Source organism: Notothenia rossii (genome assembly GCF_949606895.1).
Source record: "Notothenia rossii genome assembly, chromosome: 4".
NCBI lineage: Eukaryota > Metazoa > Chordata > Actinopteri > Perciformes > Nototheniidae > Notothenia > Notothenia rossii.
This window is the reverse complement of record NC_136902.1, coordinates 77,899,476-77,919,981: the sequence shown is the minus strand read 5'-3', so window position 1 is coordinate 77,919,981 and position 20,506 is coordinate 77,899,476. Positions and strand designations below refer to the sequence as shown.

The following is a 20,506-nucleotide window of genomic DNA, read 5'->3' as shown; positions in this document are numbered from 1 at the left end:
GAATCAGTAGCATGTGGAAAATGGTCCAACATGAAAAATAACATTCTCTCCACAAGGGGGCGTTTTAACAAAGTCAAGGCACAAGGTGATATTCATACAAAATATCAAGTTAATTGTGTGATAAAGCAATCTTTCGGAATGCCAGGTTGAAGAAGAAAGTCTTTATTATATGTACAACCTATTTACAGGTATAAAAAATAATCAACAAAAAGTACCATATATACAGTCAAATATTATTATCCACTGTGGCAACCACCAAACCTTACAAGAAAAGCTATTCCTATCCTACAGTAAAATACAATATGTAAACTATTGCTTTTAAAATTCTGTGCCGATTTATACTATTTTTTTTTGCATGTCTCAGACAAGAAAGGATAAATATTTCAAAAATAAAAGGCAGATGCATTGTTTTGCTTTGCAACAACTCGATTATGGATTTAAAACATAGAAATACTTAATTATTTTCCTGAATGCACACATTTACATACTTATCTCTATTGCTCGCTCTAATGAATTTACACCAATATCCTTTTACTGTAAAGGCATACATCTCTGGCCACCACTTAAATCTGGCCATGGTTTGAGTTTTCTTAATGCATGCTGGATATCCGATTGCACTTTGAAACTCGGTGCGGCAGCACCATGAATATGCAACAGTGTGGTTAGAGTTACAGTCTTTAGTGCATTATTAGTCAATTAAATGATATGCGCATACATATTCAAGTAATTTTCAATTAAAGTGCTCATGGAAAACCATCTGTAAGAAGAATGCAAGCACATGTCAATGCTGTAAAAAGGTGCGTTAAGGGACAGCCATCAGATCAACTGAATAAGCACCATAAACGTGATCACTTATATTGGTGACATAACCTGACACACTGACTTCTGCTGGACTTGGCACAGGTTTACCCTGTCTGTCGCCTATTGCCATTAATTGTATAAACCCATCATAACAGATAGCAAAACGAAAATCATAGCACATAGTAATCAAGTACATTATGTCTGAGTTCTGCCAGTCTGGTGAGGTCCAAACTACACAATTACAAGAGTTTGAACAGTTATTGCTAAGTCCTTTTGTCAAAACCAGTGGTCAAATATATTCACATTTGACACCAACTTTATTTAAAAACGCATAATCAGTACATTTGGTCTGTCAAATGACTATTGTTGATTTAAAAAAAACATTTCAGACTAGCCAGCAACACATAACATACATATACTTTTCCCCTGAGATAAGAACCTGAAATGGCACAAACACCTGAAATACATTTTGTGTGTGTGTGTGTGTGTGTGTGTGTGTGTGTGTGTGTGTGTGTGTGTGTGTGTGTGTGTGTGTGTGTGTGTGTGTGTGTGTGTGTGTGTGTGTGTGTGTGTGTGTGTGTGTGCAGTGTTTTTGCATTTGGCTGAAAACAGTTATTTTGTGTTGATCTTTGACTTTCCCTTTCTTTCCTTCTTTCTACCCTCTTTAGTCAACCACACTGAAACAAAAAATGTCTTTGAGTTTCACAGGCTGTCCAAGGCAGACTTGACTGGAGTCTTGCTCAACACATCAGAAGACCTCAGGGGTTTTTCTAGAGGAAGAAAGTAAAAATCATTAGGGCAGGCTTTATATGTATTGCACTTACTATATTTTAGAAAGTTAAGTTGACCTGACTAACACAGAAACGTATATTCTTTACCTCAACTACTGTTCGAATCCAGTTTAGCATTTCTTCGACGTTGGAGTAGACACCTGGTTTTCTCTCCCGTGCACAGCCGACCCCCCAGCTCACCACTCCAACCAGATGCCATTGAGAGGAGGTGAAATACACCAAAGGACCCCCACTGTCCCCCTGGGAGTCATTACAGAACAATAAAATGTTATCTCATCTCTGAATATCCAAACAATTTGCCAGTAGAGAACGTCAATATTTGACCATTCTTTAAACTGCAACATGTACAAAACTATAGAAGTATAACTCAAAATATTCTTATTTGTGTTTTAAATTCTTAAGCGTTATCGTTTCTGACTTGAATCAGTGGTCCGTTACCTGGCAGGCATCCACTCCCCCATCCAGGAAACCAGCACAGATCATTCTTTGGGTTATTGAACTCCCATACACCTTAGGGCTGGAACACTTCCGCCGCTCTATCAGAGGGATAGAGGCCTTCTGAAGTGTAGGAGAAACCTTACCTAAAGGAAGAATACGATGCAACTTTTAGGTTTTAGCGAAAGATAAGAGAAGTTCTTGTTCACAGAGTGGCGGTTGATAATGATGAGAGGAAGTGAGTAGGTTTCTCACCCTTTTCTTCCAGGTATCCCCAGCCAGTCACAGACATGGAGGCTTGGGAAGGAAGGCTAAATGCTTTAGGAGGTAGACAAACCGGTTTGCGGCTCACTGAAAAACAGGGGGAATGCATTCAAATGTAGGCCTTAAGGTTTGTTACTATTTGTTCCTGTCATACATGTAGTGTTGATAACAATGGCTGAATTTGATCTACTGTAAGGTGGAGAGCTTGAAATGCACATCACTAGAGGGCAATTTGGAATAGCTACAGACTTTACAAGGTCACTTAACCAATATAGCAATACATAATCAAATCCATATTTTTAAAGTATTTAATTAAACTCTAACCTCCCACTGATATCGGGCTGCTGAGTCTCATCATTGCAATGTCGTAGTCGTTTCGTGCTGGATCGTAGTTTGCATTTAATATGATTCTGTCCACATAGGAACCTCCTAGTGTGCCTATGTATGTCCGGCCTGACACCACTCTCCAGCGACTCAGCTCTTTTTTACTGCTGCAGGGCCCAAAAAAGAAAACAAGGAGAAAGTGTGAGTATAAGTTTATGTATGACATATTAACCACAAAGGAAATTCATTGGACATGTGGAACTCATACTGACCCAGTGAAGCAATGGGCAGCAGTGATAACCCAACGTGGGGACACCAGTGAGCCTCCACATGAGTGTTGGCCTCCCTGTTGCAAGCTAACCTGCCAGGGCCAGTCCTCAATGAAAGCATCTGAACCCCCGACAACACGGTCCTGAAAGCCCACCTCTCCACAGTCTGATAAACAAAGTTGTCTTGTTAATTTAAGAATGTTTTCTTCACTGTAGTCCATTCTAACTTAACTTTTATGTTATGCATTTGTTGGTTAATCCATCTAGATCCTATTATTCAAACGGTCAAAAAAAAACTTTTTTTGTTGCAAAGAATAAAAAACAGTGATATGTTGCTAGGAAAGAGTTTTGCCGTCTAGACATGTGTAGGCCTGTTGAGCCAAACTGCTCCCACAACCATGTGATTTTCAGCCATGAGACATACTCTGCCTTCTTAAAACAAACTGTAAACAATGTTAGTGACAATGGTAGATTTTCTAAAAATAAGACTCACCTGAACAGGACAAAGAAATCACAGAGTCGGATTTGCATACACTGCTGTAAAAGAAAAAAGTAATTAATCAAGTATTTAGAGTTGCACATGAAAACCAAATGTCTGCACAATAAGACAAACAAAGAAAATACATAATCAAATGTTGACCTTAACTAATCATCATGCTGTCTGTTTCTCTTCTGCTTTATTGGAGTGAACTACGAGACTTTTTGTGTTGACTTTCATAAGGTTTAAGCCAAAGAGGGAACAAAAACTGGATTTTTAAAATCTTTTAGGAACAGAAACTGTGAGAAAATATAACAACTAATGTGTACAAGAGACAAGATGGGGAGAGCAAAGGTCAAAAGAACAAAACAACTGGACATTGTTATAGCAGACAAAGACAGGTACAGAAAAAGAGGGGGAAGTGGAGTGAATAATGTGCTTTCTCTTTTGGTCACTTATCGTTCAGATGGGAATCAGTTCTCTATCCAGGGTTCCTGCAGGTTTCGCTAACTCAAATTTAAGATTTTTTAAGACCTTTCTAAGACCACTTTGAATAGAATTTAAGACCTATTTCACAGCAAGAAAGTATGAAGGAAAATTGCTATGAAAGAAGAAATACGTCCCATAATTACTTACAAAGTAAATGTATTCATGTTCAACATAAGAACAATAACTGAACATAACAGCATAACAGTACAAAACTGTGTTAGCCAAAAAGTGTGTATGTGTGTGTGTCTCTGTGTGCTTGTGTGTGTGTTCGGGCTGTGCAATTAATCGTATTTTAATCGCAACTACGATTTTGGCCTGCCACAATTACAAAAACAACATAATCGAAAAAAACAATTATTTAGCTTTGCTAGGTTGTGACAGTGACAACATATTTAATCTAATTAATTTGAGTCTAATTTATATTTATTTATCATATTTATATATGTTTAGTAGCTTGTGGAAGTGCGCTCCAAAATATTTGTTGATCTTGTTTATTGGTATTTACTATTTTGATATTATTTATTTAAATATATCATTTATTTAATTAATTTTTCTATTACTTTTTCAGTTGCATTATACGTTCAGGGTAATCAACAGTTAAAAAGATAATGTTCAAATTATTATTTGTTTTAAAGTTTAATAAATGGATGTTTTCAAAGTCAATGAATAATCGTATTTAATAATCGTGATATTAATTATTGACCAACATAATCGTGATTATTGCCATAATCGAGCAGCCCGTGTGTGTGTGTGTGTGTGTGTGTGTGTGTGTGTGTGTGTGTGTGTGTGTGTGTGTGTGTGTGTGTGTGTGTGTGTGTGTGTGTATGAGAGAGAGAGAGAGAGAGAGAGAGAGTGAGAGTAACAAGAGCTATATTCAGAGCTCTGCTGCCTTGGCTACAATCGTTCATCATTGCTGTTGTATGATTGGTATTTAACTACGGTATTTAGCGTCTACAGCACCTCCGCTTTTAGGGTTGACGTAGACCCAAACGTCGCCTGGAGGTCCCCCGGTATTGTTGCGGGAGCTGCTGCACTAGCTAACGCTGCACTAGCTAACGCTGCACTAGCAAAACAAACGCTTTCTTTTGCAAAAGGTGCGGCGGGCTTCAAACACGTTCCCCTCCACTGGTTTCAACCAAGCACTAAATTCGATGTTTTCCAACCAAATACGGTTGAACTTACACCTCCCCATATTTATTTGTAAGTAGATTCGAAGAGACATGAGTTTCTGACTGCCGCTAGCTGAAGCTTGGTTGCTAGGTTACTAGCTGGGTGTTCTCCGATAAGGGGCCGGGGGAAACAAAGTTAGTGATTGCTGGTTCCATGTTGATTTATTTCAATACAAATTGTTGGGGGGAACTGAAAGGCTCTTACGGTACTGGTTACTTTGCAGCCCGGACATTTACCCCAAACCATATTTTAGACGCGATCGCAACACAGAAGTACCTTTCAAATCCGATCATTTTTAAGACCTTCTAAGTCATATTTAAGACCTTTCTTATTTTTTTGCTCATATTTAAGACATTTTTAAGACCTTAAATTCAGATTATCAAATGTAAGACTTTTTAAGACCCCGCGGGAACCCTGTCTATCAACAACAGCTGCATTTCATCATAAAATTATTTAAAAAGCAATAACACAGTAACTCCTGATCAAAGTGTCTTTACAAAGCTGACTCATTTACATTTTTCGGCAGATTCGATACATTGGTTTAAGTCTTACTTATCTAACAGAAAACAGTGTGTTTTGGTCAATGGAGCCAAATCCCCCGACCTTGTCAACCCTGTTGGGGTTCCACAAGGTTCTATTCTTGGACCATTACTGTTCTCTGTACATTAATGACTTGCCTAATGTATGTCCTGAGTTGAATGTACAAATGTATGGCGATGATGCGGTTATCTTTGTACACGGGAAGAACACTGAAATGATCTCACCTTGTCTCTCAAAAGCTTTGGACAAGGTTCAACACTGGCTGAACAACATTTGCTTACAGTTAAATGTAAAAAAAACAGTATGCATGATGTTCAGTAAACGACCAGTCAAAATCGAAGGATCCAACCTGTTTTTAAACGGAGCAGAATTAGAACTAGTCTCCCAGTTCAAGTATCTTGGAGTCATATTGGACTCGAACTTGACTTTTAAGAAACATATCAAGAAATTATCCAATACCATTTCATTCAACTTGCTAAACTTTAAACAAATTAGACCTTTCTTAACTGTCAATGCTGCAAAGTCATACCTCCACTGTATGATTCTATCCAACATGGAATACTGTTTTACAAATTGGTCGTTTGCTTGTGCCACAAGCCTGAAATCCATAGAACAGCTTTACAAGAGAGCTATCAAGGTGTTTGACAGAAGGCCAAATTCATACCACCACTGTACCATCCTAGAAAATCACAATTTCTTGAGTTTTGACAATTTTAAGTCTTTTAAAAGTATGTTTTTTTTTATAAATGTTTACATGGACTTGCACCCCCCTCCCTTAGGGGAATTCATCCACAAAAAAAACTGCACTAGGTCAGAAACCAGAGGAGACTGTGAAGTCCACCATAGACGGACAACTTTTGGACAAAATGTCCTCTCCGTTAAAAGGCAGCTCATTGTGGAATAGCCTCCCAACTGATATACGGGATTGTCCCACTCTCAATAGTTTAAAGGACAACTTAAAGAATGGTTGAGCAACAAACGGACATGTAATCACTGCTAAATGCACTTTAATACGGGGGTATCTACTCTTGCAATTTATGTAGCACTTTTATCTTATCTTGCACTTTATATGTCATAGCTGCTATATTGTACTGCCATGTGGTAAATGCTTGTATGCTGCTCATGCTCTTCCTGCATATCATGTACGGAAGAGCTACGGATGGAAATTAGCTCAAAGCTAAAATCCGGCTCATTTACACTTGAAAGCATTATTTTCTTTTAAAGTGTTCATCAATGTGCACTGTCCCGGTTCAAATAAACGATTAAATGAAAATGAAATCAAATTCCTGTTTAATGACAGATGTCCTTCTCACCGGTCTATAGTAGCCTGATGAATGGGTGTTTTTGTAGTCCCGGGCCTGATAGCTGTGAATGGTCCAGTTGTTTTCAGAGGAAACAACAAGGTGTCCACTTTGACACTTGTGCTTTTAGGTTTACTGTAAAGACAAAAGGGGGACGATGTAAGACTGGATTTCAGGTCAAATAACATAGTCTGCAACAAAACCTCTGCATTGGTATAAATCATATATACAGTATATATAGTGTATATTCATGTGTAAACTCACTATGTGTATCCCAGTTGTTTACATGCTGTCTGTGTGTGTTGCTCGGCCCAGTCTTCGCTACACACACTCCGCCAACCTGGGCCAGGACTGTAGACCTGCAGGACCTGCTGCGCTGTCATGAGCCGCACTGGAGGGAGGAATAGCCCACAAAGTAAGAAAAGAAGAGACATATTTTCTAAGCTTTGTTTTTGTGTCTGTCTGTGTTGAAAAAGGGAGGAAGGTGCTTGTTTTACCTGGAAAGGTAGTGTTAACCTTAAAGCTTGACAGACATGTCAATTCATCCTCTCCTCCAGAACAGTCATTATTCCCGTCACAGGCCTTGTCTATCGGGATAAACTTCACGGAACTCTTGCAGAAGAAATATTTGCTCTCAATCAGCTGCTTAACTAAAGGAAAAAGGAGAGGCACATTGGAAAAGAAGGGTGTAGCACAGGTTAGACATCATTTTGCTTGGATGATTTAAAATACAATGAAAACAGCTGAATCCCGTCAACAAATGTACACCTTTACAACAAATATTTCTATGGAATCGAAGTAGTGATGGCTGGTGAAAATAAATAAAGGAATTGTCTATTTGGTATGTTATCCAGTGAATTTTCTGTGTTAGAGTAAGAAATAATGTCCATGATGTGTGACTCACTAAAGTATGCTGCAGTGACTAGTATGCCCAGTAAAACTACAACTACCAGGACAGTCAGAATTATTCTTTTCTTCTTAGACGCCTTCACTTTCGGAGTCTTTGGAGCCGTCATGGGCCTTCTATGGCGGCCTGGCCGGGGAACCACTGGGAAAAAAAGAAATAAGAATAGCAAGGGAAAAATAAACATAAGAGAGACAATATTAGATAAATGCAGTTGAGAGAGAGTTAATGAATCAAAGAGAAAATATAAGTTTGCACTAACAGTGATGCACACAGTATTCATAACATTACAGTTTCCAGTATTTAATATGGTATTCATAACACATACAAAAATAAACATTAAACCAATACCAACTGACAGCTTACCTGGCTGTGTGGGATTCAACGGTCTAATGCTGTCCTCAGGCACCTGGGCAGGCTGTGAAAACATTGACAATGGTACATAAGGCAAGGTGAGCACAGGTGTCAAAACAACAGTGCGCTTGGCTTGGCATGCAATACATTATCATTATTATATATTCATCCATAACAATAAAACATAGAACACTTAAGCCATGTATACAACAGATGTCAAATACAATACATATCCTTGGGAGGAGCCCCATAAGGATTACAGATTGTACACAAATGGAACATGGTATGCCATTATGAGTTCACACGTTACACCCATGTGCAATTGTGCATTCCTGCAATGTGAGCTGCAGGTGGTTCCCATAACCTGTTAAAGGACAGACTCCTCAATCCCACCATGAATAGGATAGATTTTGGAAGTACAGTACTGTTGGGTGTAGTATAGCAGGGTATATTGGGACATGCAAGTCTTCCATTCAAATGGAACTGATATTGTGGTGACAGAAAACACAGTAATCTTCTGGAGTATACTGAGTGATGTTACTCAGGTATCCTCCAGAAGGATCAGCTGTATCCCTGTTGCACAAGTGCATCCTGTGCACTGTGTGTAGGGAAATTAAACAAATTAATGACAGTAGTTATGTCCCAATACAACAGGTAGATGAGGCAGGATCCTTCAAAGCTACGTTCCCCACCCTTTTCTGTGTTTGACCCTTTCAAACGAATGTAGGCAACACTTTGAGCAATGGGGTGATGATTTCCCCGTTGACTAGAACATTTTTAGTTTTTTTTAGTTAGCTAATGATGATTAATGAGTACATACACCTTGTTAGATTCATTCATGGCGGTGTGCTTGAATCTCAGTTTAAGTTTATTCAAACCTCCAAACTCTTTGCTTATGGTAATTTAAATTAAATGAAAGTAGGCTATAGTACTCCAGTTACGCTTTCATGAAGCGTTCGGGGACTAGGCTAACGTCGGAATTGTAATTCCGGCCGACGACCGTCACATTTGCTAGTTAGCCTACCAATGTAAATCTCCATGCGGCTGCCCGGGGTTTAAATTCAGCGAAACTTTGGTGGTCGTTTTGTTGAAAATATGCGAATCTCAGTAAGTAGTTTTCACATTTGAATGTTGTGACTTGTCAGCATGTTTGCTTTAATTAACCATAGGTAGATCTACTCACCTGTTTTAGTTGGGCGATGTTTGAACTCCGAGGCGTCACTGCTGCTTGCTTGCAGTCAACGGGGCTATCGTTAAGCTAGTTTTAAGTGTTTATTGTTAGCCTAGTTCGTATGTATCTCCCGCACACAGGAAGAATGTTAAACCACTATGTGTTGTTATCTGTTTGTAGTTTCTACAGGACACGCAGATGGTGTCTTGTTGTGGGCATTTTTACTTTGGAGTTAGGCAGTGCTGTAAAGTAACTTAGTACATTTACTCAAGTAGCCTAACGTACACTTCTTAGTTACTTGTACTTTTCTTGATTTATTTCCATGTTATGCTTCTTTGTACTTCTACTCCACTGCAGTTCAGAGGTAAATAGCAGCCTACTTGTACTTTTATTTATTTAGCAGCTACATTCATGATAAACTAGACACACCTGGATTAAATTCACATTCTACCCAGCATTAAATAAAGTAATATAAAATAGTTTCACTTTAATCAGTTTAGATAAAAATATCAATACATCAACCCAATCCTCTCAACCCGATGCTTACCTATAACCAAAACATAGTAGCCTATATGATTCTGATATGATGAAGCTCTGCCAAATTAGTGTACCTTTTACTTGAGTAACATTTTGCATACAGTTATTTTACTTGTAAAAGAGTATTCCTACAATTTTGGTATTTCTACTTATACAAGATGTGACTCACATCTTGTGAGTAGTTCTTCCACCTTTGGAGTTAGGCTGAGTGTAACGAGTGTTTCAACATACTCTTCCTCCTTTATCCTGTCCTCACAGCTTTTCATTCCTTGTTTGAATGACAAACATATGTAGAGTGTATTTTATGTCTGTTTATACCAGGTTGATACTTGTTTGAAATCGAATGCAGAGCCTATGACTCAACGAGGAAATGCCAGAAACATAAAGCTAAGCAAAGCAGCTAAAAAGGGAACATTGTTTAATACTGTTACTTAGTTTTCACTTCTGCTTTTAAGTTTGAGGTAAAATCCCTAATCTGCATTTTGTTTTAACACCAGGCCCTTTATACTGTTTTATAGCAACCATGATTATAACAAAAATATGTATTTTGTATCGTGGTTAAATACACATATTGTTGCTTAGGTAATCCAGTGCCGCTTAAATCAGTTTGTTTACTTCTTCATGCCCCCTACACACGCATACAATGTCTATAAATTGAGTTGTTGCTCTTGTAAATAATCTGCCAATAAGGAGACGAAAGCACAGTAAACTGATTTAAAGGTGGATTATTGGATGATCTCTTTAATATTTCATCATTTTAAAAATTAAAATGTGTGGCAAAACAGCTTATCTCTGATAACAAATAACTGTTTCACATCCAGAGTCAATTCAGAGGACGTCAGATGACAATCAAGCTACGGTATTGTATAGCCACCATAAGACATGGGCTAAGAATGTCGTTGGGCACATTTTTTAGATTTTTTTTGGAGGGCAGCTTACTTTATCCTGCTTTAATCAGCTGTGCTGGCTTGAACAGTTTGCCTGAGAAACTTCCTGAGACACTCTCGTATAAGACAGTAATTCAAATTATTTGGTTTCATAGCAGGAAAGCTGCATATGAAAAAGACCCAGACACTTTGTTCTTTACTCTACATTTTTTGGCATCTTATCACTCTCTGGAAAAAAGAAAATGTTTGACTTGTACATTTAGCCCTGCTGCACTTTATTATCTAACATACTAAACTCACTTATAGTAAAGAAAAAAAGGTTGTGTTTCATATATTTGTCTATAACAATATACATTTCACTTTATGTAAAGGGGTGTAAAGTGATTCTCAGATTCCATCTCTTTTCAAATTCCCAATAGGTTAAAGACTCCTTTTGTAAGTTAAGTGCAGTTTTCACCTTACAATACATGCCATACAGTACAGTTTAGGAGCCTAAACATATCTTAGTTGAAAAACATGCACAATAGCACCACAACAATCGTTATACATGAACAAATTGTTCTAGATGAAGGTAAATGACACATACAAAAAAAGTGGGAGGTCTGCAGAAACCTGTAAAACCAGAAATAAAGTAATCTTACCGAGAGTGGACAAACAAATACCGGAAAAATAAGTTTTGTCACATGACATATATTAATAGTGTCTTCTGGGAAGTTGTCTTTTGTACCATGACTAACATTTACCATTTTATGATGGGGGTAATATCTTCAAATAATCAGTTAGTGAAGCACTACCACACCTCCATGTTTCTTACTTCTGCAGTACGAGCCTAGGGCTGCTCAATTAATCGCAATTAGAATTTTGGCTTGCAACGATTATGAAAACAACATAATCGAAATAAAACGATTGTTTATTTAATTATTTTGTATTGGTTTTTCAGTTGAATTATACTTAAAGTTCAGGGTAATTAACTGTTAAAAACATACTGTTCACATTTTTTTTTCAATAAATGGATGTTTTCAAAGTCAATGGATAATCGTTTTTAATAATCGTGATATCAATTATTGACTCAAATAATCGAGATTATGATTTTTGCCATAATCGAGCAGCCCTATACGAGCTAATGTGATAAGCCTGATTTTGTTTGGTTTGGTTAACCCATAGCCAGTAAACCCGGCGTTAGGAACCAAACCTGAAAAAGTATAACTGGGTCAGCCCTGACAGGTAAAAGCCTTGGCATGGTAAACCTTTTGTTCAAACGAGGTGTTCCCCTTGCTTCTTTGTTGGATTATGTTCCTCCAACTGAAATGTTCACAAAAGGCTGTTTTGAGAAGCTACGTGACATGCTAGACGAGCTTTAATCAAAGACAAAGGTGCAATCAACACATGTTTGGATATCATGGCCATGTACCTTTTTATAAGGGCAGAAATGCACTCCTAGAGCGCTTTGAGTAGGCTCTACTCACTAACCCACAACTAACTCCACACACATTGCTCATTCTTATACCAAGGTGGGTAGGGAGTACAGATACATTCTGCAGAAATGTTGTGTTGTTTGATTTACAATTGAAATGAACTAAAAACAGCATAAATACGCACATTGAGCCGTATCAATATTAGGAAACATGTTCCATAGCCACCAGGAACTACCACTGATAACATGTCAGTGATAAGAAGCCGTATATAAAGCAAAAGACAGCATATGCTTAACATATCAACTACAGCCAACTGTATGTGCTGATTGTTCTCCTGTTTAGTGGCAGAGAGAATCGCTGACATGCAAAAACATTGCTGCTGTTTGAGCCAGTGCTACAGAAACTGGTTCAGTAAGCAAACACAGACTACCTTTAGTATCACAACATGTCTTTGTATCTCAGTATGATAGCAAACTTGAGACCAGGATATGCAACGGTAACAATAATCGAATTGCGCCCCCAACGCAAAGCAGCGAGCTGATCTTCCATCTTTGCAATGAAAACGTTGATTCTACCAAGTTGCACTCACCCACATGTTGTAGCGTCTTCTTTGGTAAGGCCTAGAAGCACCTCATCCAACACGAAGTACAGAGTAAACACGACCCTCCCTGGAGGTGGGACTCTCCTGTAACTCACTGTCCCCTGGATGTCCTTCGTCTTCTTCCTCTCACCCTCCTGCTTCACTTGCTTAAACTAGAAAACCTGGTTTGATTCGGTATCTCTCTCTCTTTCCCTCCCCTTTTTTCTTTTTACAGCAGTGTAACTGAATCTGATAAGAAGGGTGCCTGACTTGCCCCTCTTTGAAACCCCACGGCAGTAATACAAGATACTGGTTGTATAGAGTTTTTTTTTTGACGCTAAACAAATTCAGAGAGAGCTGTATTTGAATGACCAAGCCCTGCTGACAAAACAAAAGTATTTCAGGTAACCTGAAACTTAAACCCTCCTCTCTCGGTCACTGTCCCTCCTCCCACACATCCTTCCGCCCCAAACATTTTAAGCCGTCTGGACATAAAGCACACAATCTTTTTTTGTGTTGCCCCCTTTAGTGTATTTAACTCCCTAGCTCTCCTCAAGTATCTCTTTGCCTCTCAAATGCTACCCAAACATAGCAACAAATTCATCTGCTTAGATACAAATAAGTGCACGTGACACATTGCCTCCCGTATCCATACTCAACATTATGTTAATCGTGGTGTGGTGTGTGTGCACTGAGGTAACATGCCCTGAGGCGGAGGTGTGTGAACTCATCTCAGCTGTTGTTTTGACAGTCTAATGAGTCAGTTGGTGTCTGTGAGGAGTTCCTGACATCAAGTTGTGACTCATACTGTGCCATGCTAGCATGAGCAGAACAGGAATATGACAAAAACATTCAATGTCTTACAAGAAACAAGTGCTTTGAGGTAAATGAGGTTTGAGCATGAAGAATGTTCACAATGACAATGGTAACATACTAAGGAGTTAGCACGTATGTGTGATTAAAATAGATAACCAGCTGTACTTAATTTTTCTGTATGGCAATCCATCTGATAGCTGTCAAGCATTTCATAAATTAACTAAAATGTCAACCTCATTGTGGCACAGCTTTACAAGTCAGAGCATCAACAAACTGATTAGCAAACATCCTCTTGGAACAATGAATGACAACTTATGACAATCCCTGAAGGCTTTCTGTATGTTAGTCCGGAAAAAACAGATTAACTTATTGCCATTGTCTAAACTTTAAAATCGTAAAAATATATTGGAATATGCCTTTTATCTAAGCAGAATCAAAGGTTACTTGAAAATGGAATTATGACGGAAAAGCCTTTTACTATGTTGTATTAGTAAATTGGCATTTTTTTTAGATACACCTATTGTCAGGGATGTCCTTGGATGTAATAGTGAAACGGTTTGTTTGATTGGATTGTGGCCAGAGGAGCAACATACCTGGACTATTCAAACAATAGAAAAAAAGCGGCACATTTATTCCACATGTGAAAGCGGTGTTACATTTCCTTTTTTAGGTTTCAGTCAATGACCACTTTGGTCACCAGCTCAGTGCTTCTAGTAATTAAGTCTCTGTGACTGTTATGGGACACTGAGCATAGGCAACTGAGGGAAAACATATTTGTAGTTTGAGAAACAAATCCGAGGTTGGCTAAAGAGAGAGAGACATTGTTAGAAACAGCAGCTGATTGTGTTGCTTGATCTGCACTTTGAACCCTTAAGATTACTCCTAACTTTTCCTCTCATAAAATGTGGTCTATGGACTCTAGACAAAAAAAATTCAAAGTATACAGCAAATGCAAAAATAGATTAGTGGATAGATGTATGCGGTGTTGGTAGGGAAATCAATAGATGTATAGATACATTGATAGAGCTAGGCTCACTTTGAAGCAAATTACCTCTGAACCTTCTCCAAACAAGGTCTCATTCAGCCAATAACCTCACATAACCTTGATGATATTATGGTTTCCATAGGGTTGCCAAGACATACAGAGACTCTAACCTTGTATTCAATCTAGAGTAAGCCCCCATGTTGTGGTTTGACTTGAATGAGCTTAGTTAAAGTCAATATAGTTTAACTTGGATATTAGTTTGGTACCAAAAGGTTGCATGCAAAGTGTGCCCATTTCTTTAATTTTTCTATGAGGTCAAACTGTCAATTTTTTTCATTTTGCCATCAGTAATTACAGCATGATATTCAAAAACAGTTCAAATTTTAAACGGATGATATTAATTTGTTCCTCTTTCTTTATTTCTTTATCAATTGAATCCCCTTTTGCTAAAATGTTTGTTTTCGTCTTACACAGGGCGATTGTTAAACTGAAGGAGAACTAAATACGCTGCTGACTTCCTCAACGGTTTATAGTCCAGATGGGTGACATATTAACAAATCTAATCTACTGAAGGCTAGAGCTATTTGTTTAGATTCACAATGTAATACAATGCAGGCCAACTGAGAAAAGTGGAGTTAAAATGATTACACTGTAATATGTAATCTCTAACAGCATCTTAGGAAAATGTTGAATCTATTTTATTTGTCATTGACATTAAAAAATGCAGCAACTATATTATGCTAAAATGTCTCCGAAACTTAAGCAGGGATCTTTTGAAACTGTTTTCTGGAAGAATTTGATTTCAAGATAATTTTCAACAAAGCAACATGAACATAGAACCAGCTCTAGTCCAATTTTAAAAAAGAAATAAAAAAATCTCTTACAGCTAAACGGGTTGTTAAGTTGATCTAACTTTGAAAGGAGATATAGGATTTTTTTAAGTTTACCTACCTTAAACATATTATACTTTATGTTTTAAGTAGCTTCTTTTACAGGATGACTAGAGAGCAAATAATTACCGGTATGTATCATGGATTTAGATCACTTGGCAGATCAAAGACATAACCCCTTAACAAGATGACTATAATATTCACTTTTGTAAAGTAAGTATATATACTAAAATGTCTCTATGAAGTTAAAGTCAATATTCCAGCCCATGTAATAATAGCCAAGTTGTACTGAACATCTTCATTCTTGCCTCGTGTACCTACTTGTTCACCTGACATTGTTCACAAAAACACACATTCTTTCTTTTGTTTATCGTGTGCGTTCAGGGCCAGATTTCTGTTTCTTGAAAAGAAACACAAAGTGAAGGGGAACGACGAGCTCGTTTGTTATAGTCTGAAATGGTGGTGCTCTCATGTGACATGTAATTATTCTAGGACAACATTTGAAACCTGTAAAGCTTTTTACTAGTGATATTTCAAAGGTTCTTTACTTTGATAGATCATTTGTTAAATACATTTCACGATCATATGGTACCCACACTGTGCTGAATTACACTGATTTAAAATCTGGAACTTTCCTTTAAAGCCTTATTCATCCTTATGAGACAAGCTGATAAGGATGGTATGCAGTTTTAATGGAACACTTATCTAGAGATAATACAGGCTATATCTAGGTTAGAAAAACATTTACTAATATAGCATACGTCGATTCTCCCGCCCAATGATTTTGTTGTTGCTGAAGAAATGCGATTCAGACACATTAGTTCAAATGTTGAGGCTATGGTGGTTAGTTTTTGAATACACAGAAATAAAAGAAATAACATAACTTCTCACGCAGAAGTCACTCCTCACATCACTGTTGTCTTACTCACCTTTAAATTAGTTGTCACCCTTTTTTTCCTTTTCAGAAAAGCATCTGGTTTGAAAACTGGTTGGAGAAAAGTTTTGCTGGCGTCTGCATGCACAAATCTGCATTTTTGTCTGAGTAGTTTCCTGACCGACCCTTATTGATTTAACAACAGGGTACACCTCCCATCATCCCACCTCTCCCTCCACTGCAAACAACTCTGTTATGCTCTCTTCCCCTTTCCCCTCTCTCTCGCTCTCTCTATCTCTCACACACACACACACACACACACACACACACACACACACACACACACACACACACACACACACACACACACACACACACACACCACCATCAGTCAAGCCACCAAAGCTTTCCTTTGTCCACACAGGTGTGCATTTTGTGTAACTTGATATTATGTTTGTTTCATTTTAAGGGGAAGTGTGAAAAAAAAGGATAATTATTAACAACTTCCCACTTTATGTTCCCTAAGACCTAAATAATGTATGTTGTCCTTCTCTAACCTGGACACCCACATTTTTGACATGTGTGACGTGTGTGTGTTTTTGAAGTAATTAGAAAAACAGAATTTGGAAAATGACATTTCATCCATACAGGACAAAAGAAAGAGAAGGAAAATGAAACATTCATAGAGTGGATTAAACAAAGAGACATTTTGACCAAAATGGTATGTATTTACTAAATACCACATATGTTATCTTAGGCATTTATTGTATTTCAAGGTTTAATTGTGTGGATATTCAGTCTCATGGCATTTCGTTATAGTCACGAAATACATTTATCTATTGATTCGTGTTCACCAACACGATTTTCCCATTTTTTTCGTGTCACACAGAACAATTTTAAAAGCAATGTATTTCTATTGGTAGTATGTTTTGTGCCTGCAGCACATATTTTTGTCCGGTCGGGTCTTTGAAGACCGGAAGCTGTGTGGTTGATAAAAACATTTTCTTACTCAATATCAAGCCACGATTATTGTTTTTATTTTAAATTGTATAATGTCAGACTTTTTTTGCCGTCCGTGAGGAAAAGAAATGGGGCTCAGAATACTGAAATCTGTATTTTTTAAAATCTTTTTTTCCTTCTATTTTGTTATTATTTGGTGCAGGCACAAAACATACTACCAATAGAAATACATTGCTTTTTTTTTTTAAATGGGAAAATCGTTTTGGTGAACACAAATCAATAGATTACATTTTGTGACTATAACACGAAATGGGTTGGGATATTCCAGTAACAATCGACACGACACCTGTGTTTCAGTTCCCTGTAGAATCACAAAACACCTCTTTAATATGGTGTCATTGTATAAGCTCAGCCGCAACCAGCCTGACCGGCAATAATAAATAATGGATTTACAGTATAAGGAAGTATTTGTCTGGTGAGAAATAACACCACTTGTTATGCAGCATAAATTGGCTTCATTTCTCGGCAGCAATTCATTCCTTCTCACATGGGAATAGATGGGAAGATAGAGGCCTTTGTAACCTAATAATCTATTATTGCCTTAATCACCCTCAAGAGGATCAATGACGCCTCTACCTGAGATGCGATGGTCAGATACAATTGTTTCCTCATAATTCGAGCCATATTATTACCAAAGAATCCCAAAAGATTTACCGATAATTTTGTTCTCTGCTTGGAGTTACCGCTCACCTCATGAACACGCAGACACACGTGCACCACCAGAGATTCACAAATGTATGAAAATAGATATGCAGATTTATAGTTTGTGGTTTTCATCTCAATTTCTACTGAGATTTTGGTTTGGTCGAATGTATTGACAACATTTCTAAGAATATGTTTGGGCATTCAAATCTTAAATTGATAGGGATATAGTTGAGAAAGATGGGAGAGGAGGGCAATTACATGCAGGGTTTGACTGCTCAGGGCATTGACGCCTATATACTAGCACCCTAACAACTCTGCTATCTGTTGCCTCTAATTCTAACTTTTAAAGTTGATGATTGATTGGATTTAAACATATCGTAAGTGACGAAAAACCCAACAAAATACTAGTATCTTCTTATCACACAATATATCTTTAAAACCTTTTCTTAAAGGTGACCCATCATGCAAAATGCACTTTTGTATGTCTTTTATACTTGAACATGTGTCCCCGGTGTTCCAGGGAACTCACCAAGTGTCAGAAAACACAACCCTCTCTATTTTCCTCCATACCCAAATCTCTTAAAAAGGGGCTGCAACGGATCTGATACAGACTGATCCAGATTTGAACACTTCTGTGACATCACAGAAGTGGCGCTACGGCTATTGGGCCAACTCCACCAATCAGGAGGAGACAGTCACGGACATTGCCATTCGAAAGCGCTGGAGACGCTGTAGTACATATTTCAGGCCACCAGATGGTGCTGTTCTCACAGAATCAGCCCATGCAAAGACAGTGTTAAATTGAGCGAAATGAGGAATGGCTAAAGGTTCAGATACACCGGCCATTCACCTGTGTGTGTTCCATCTTCCATTTTAAATCATTTGTTTACCTCCCTCACTTCCGTTAACGCTTCTCATGCACTGATCCGCTAGCTGAACAGCCAATCGGTGTTATCCCTTTGTCCGACTTCCGGTGGTGTTCCCGACGCCGATTCAACATGTTGAATCGGCAAGAAAAGGCGTCAGGTCGGCAGAAAAGACCCGACGGTGCGGCGCACACCACTCCGAATAGGGCGTGCACACGCTCATGTTCGGCCCGACTCCCATTTACTGCCGATTTCGGGCCGGTGTATCTGGGCCTTAAAATGCATGATCTGCTTGGTATTTTGAAAAATAAAAAGTATAAATATGCCTTATATAGGTATGGTCCTACACTATAATATTCAAATATAGCATGATAGGTCCACTTTAAGTTTACCAGCACTTTTTTGTAGGCCAATGTCTTGGTACTTTTCAAGTGCACGTTATATTTACTTTCATTCAGTGTTTTTACATATACTGTAATAGTACATACAGTATAGTGTGAGCACTATAGTATTTGCAGTAATTATGATGAAGCGCAGTAATTCAGTCCTCCAGTAGGAGTCCCCATGCACCTGGTTTATGTGTTATTACCTGGCTCTCTGTTAATGATTTGTTCAAGAGGTACAAAATAAGCAGCTCTTTCTTGAACTATGAGAACCTGAGGCACAAAAGAAAGATACTGATGTTGTTGCTAAGCTTTGGTTTCTAAATAGCTTTCGTTAAGCTTTACAAGTCCATAATGTTGCAGAGTTTCCAGTTGTGTTCGAGTTCCCTGATGTATTTCAGTGAGACATTCATACAAAGGGGTTTTGTGGAAATGCATTAAATTGAACAGTATCAAGGTGCTCCTGAGTACATTTGTGAGCAAAGATTGCTAAGCATTTGTGTCCAGGTGAGAACAGGCCATAATATCTGCTTTGTTAAACATTTTGCTGGTAAAGAAAAGGGTGGAAGAAAGGCCGGATAAAGAAAGAAGATGGACTGGTTTAAAGGAATGACTGGTATGAGGACATGGACAGGTAGATGTAGGCATAGAAAGAATAAAAAACAGTAATCTGATGTGACACAGCAAGACAAACCATTTGATGAAGATTGATGTAAAGTAAGTGAACAGAGCAGACCTCTGAGTGGACAGGAAGGGGAGTCGAAGAGAGACAAGATATTACATCTGCTATTCTGGCTTGTCAGCTATGGGGAATGGAGGTAAGAATTTTTAAGCCTAGCTTTTTTATTATAAATATGTGATCCACGATAACACCTTTTTAGAAAACACTGTGTAGTTATTCAGAGAAATGTTTCTCCTCAACATTGTTGCCCTTGATTTCCAACAACATGTAGTTATGATTCCGTGTTTGATGGGCTGCTTGTTGTTGCACATTTCTCACAGTCTTAGAGCTCAGCTTGTTTCCTGCACATTACAAGCTGTGTCAATGTTGTTTGAAAAAAATAAGGTAAAACAGTGAAAACTATTTAGAAAGTTTAGTAAGACATAGTTCTGCCTTTACTGCTGCTGATACTAATTCACTAAAGAGAAAACATAAGGAAAATGTAATGAAAGTCCAAGCCTTTTACATCAAGTGCCGCTACCCGCTGTATTTTTGTTTCTTAAATCCCCCCATACTTTCCAAAGGCTGCTAATGAAGGTGAATGCAGAGGCGGTATTTTTCCGGGGATAGTTTTCCTAACTCATTTCATCAGAGTT

At 38.0% G+C, this 20,506-nt stretch overlaps 1 protein-coding gene across 5 annotated transcripts; it reads right to left on the bottom strand.

Annotated features, from left to right (window-relative positions):
- Nucleotides 1-146: 146 nt before the first annotated feature.
- On the bottom strand, nucleotides 147-16,516 carry tmprss4a (transmembrane serine protease 4a). 5 transcript variants are annotated; one of them, XM_079676184.1, is made up of 13 exons: nucleotides 16,331-16,516; nucleotides 8,133-8,184; nucleotides 7,767-7,910; nucleotides 7,360-7,512; nucleotides 7,127-7,253; nucleotides 6,875-6,997; nucleotides 3,378-3,421; nucleotides 2,888-3,050; nucleotides 2,616-2,782; nucleotides 2,283-2,378; nucleotides 2,031-2,173; nucleotides 1,680-1,832; nucleotides 147-1,571 (listed from the first exon to the last, which is right to left on the bottom strand). In XM_079676184.1, exons 3-13 carry the CDS (start codon nucleotides 7,876-7,878, stop codon nucleotides 1,560-1,562), a joined length of 1,293 nt encoding a protein of 430 aa, XP_079532310.1. In that variant the 5' UTR covers nucleotides 7,879-7,910; nucleotides 8,133-8,184; nucleotides 16,331-16,516; the 3' UTR covers nucleotides 147-1,559. The 5 variants fall into 5 exon arrangements, with proteins under 5 accessions (XP_079532310.1, XP_079532308.1, XP_079532307.1 ...); XM_079676182.1 differs by lacking the exon at nucleotides 16,331-16,516 and adding an exon at nucleotides 12,720-13,098 and having other exon boundaries at nucleotides 3,378-3,418; XM_079676181.1 differs by lacking the exon at nucleotides 16,331-16,516 and adding an exon at nucleotides 12,720-13,097.
- Nucleotides 16,517-20,506: the final 3,990 nt, after the last annotated feature.

Coding starts and splice junctions, on each gene's coding strand:
- tmprss4a (XM_079676181.1), bottom strand. Junction 7,911..8,132: donor GTTGAATCCCACACAGCCAG/GTAAGCTGTCAG, acceptor TTTTTTTCCCAG/TGGTTCCCCGGCCAGGCCGC. Junction 2,783..2,887: donor GCTGCCCATTGCTTCACTGG/GTCAGTATGAGT, acceptor TGGGCCCTGCAG/CAGTAAAAAAGAGCTGAGTC.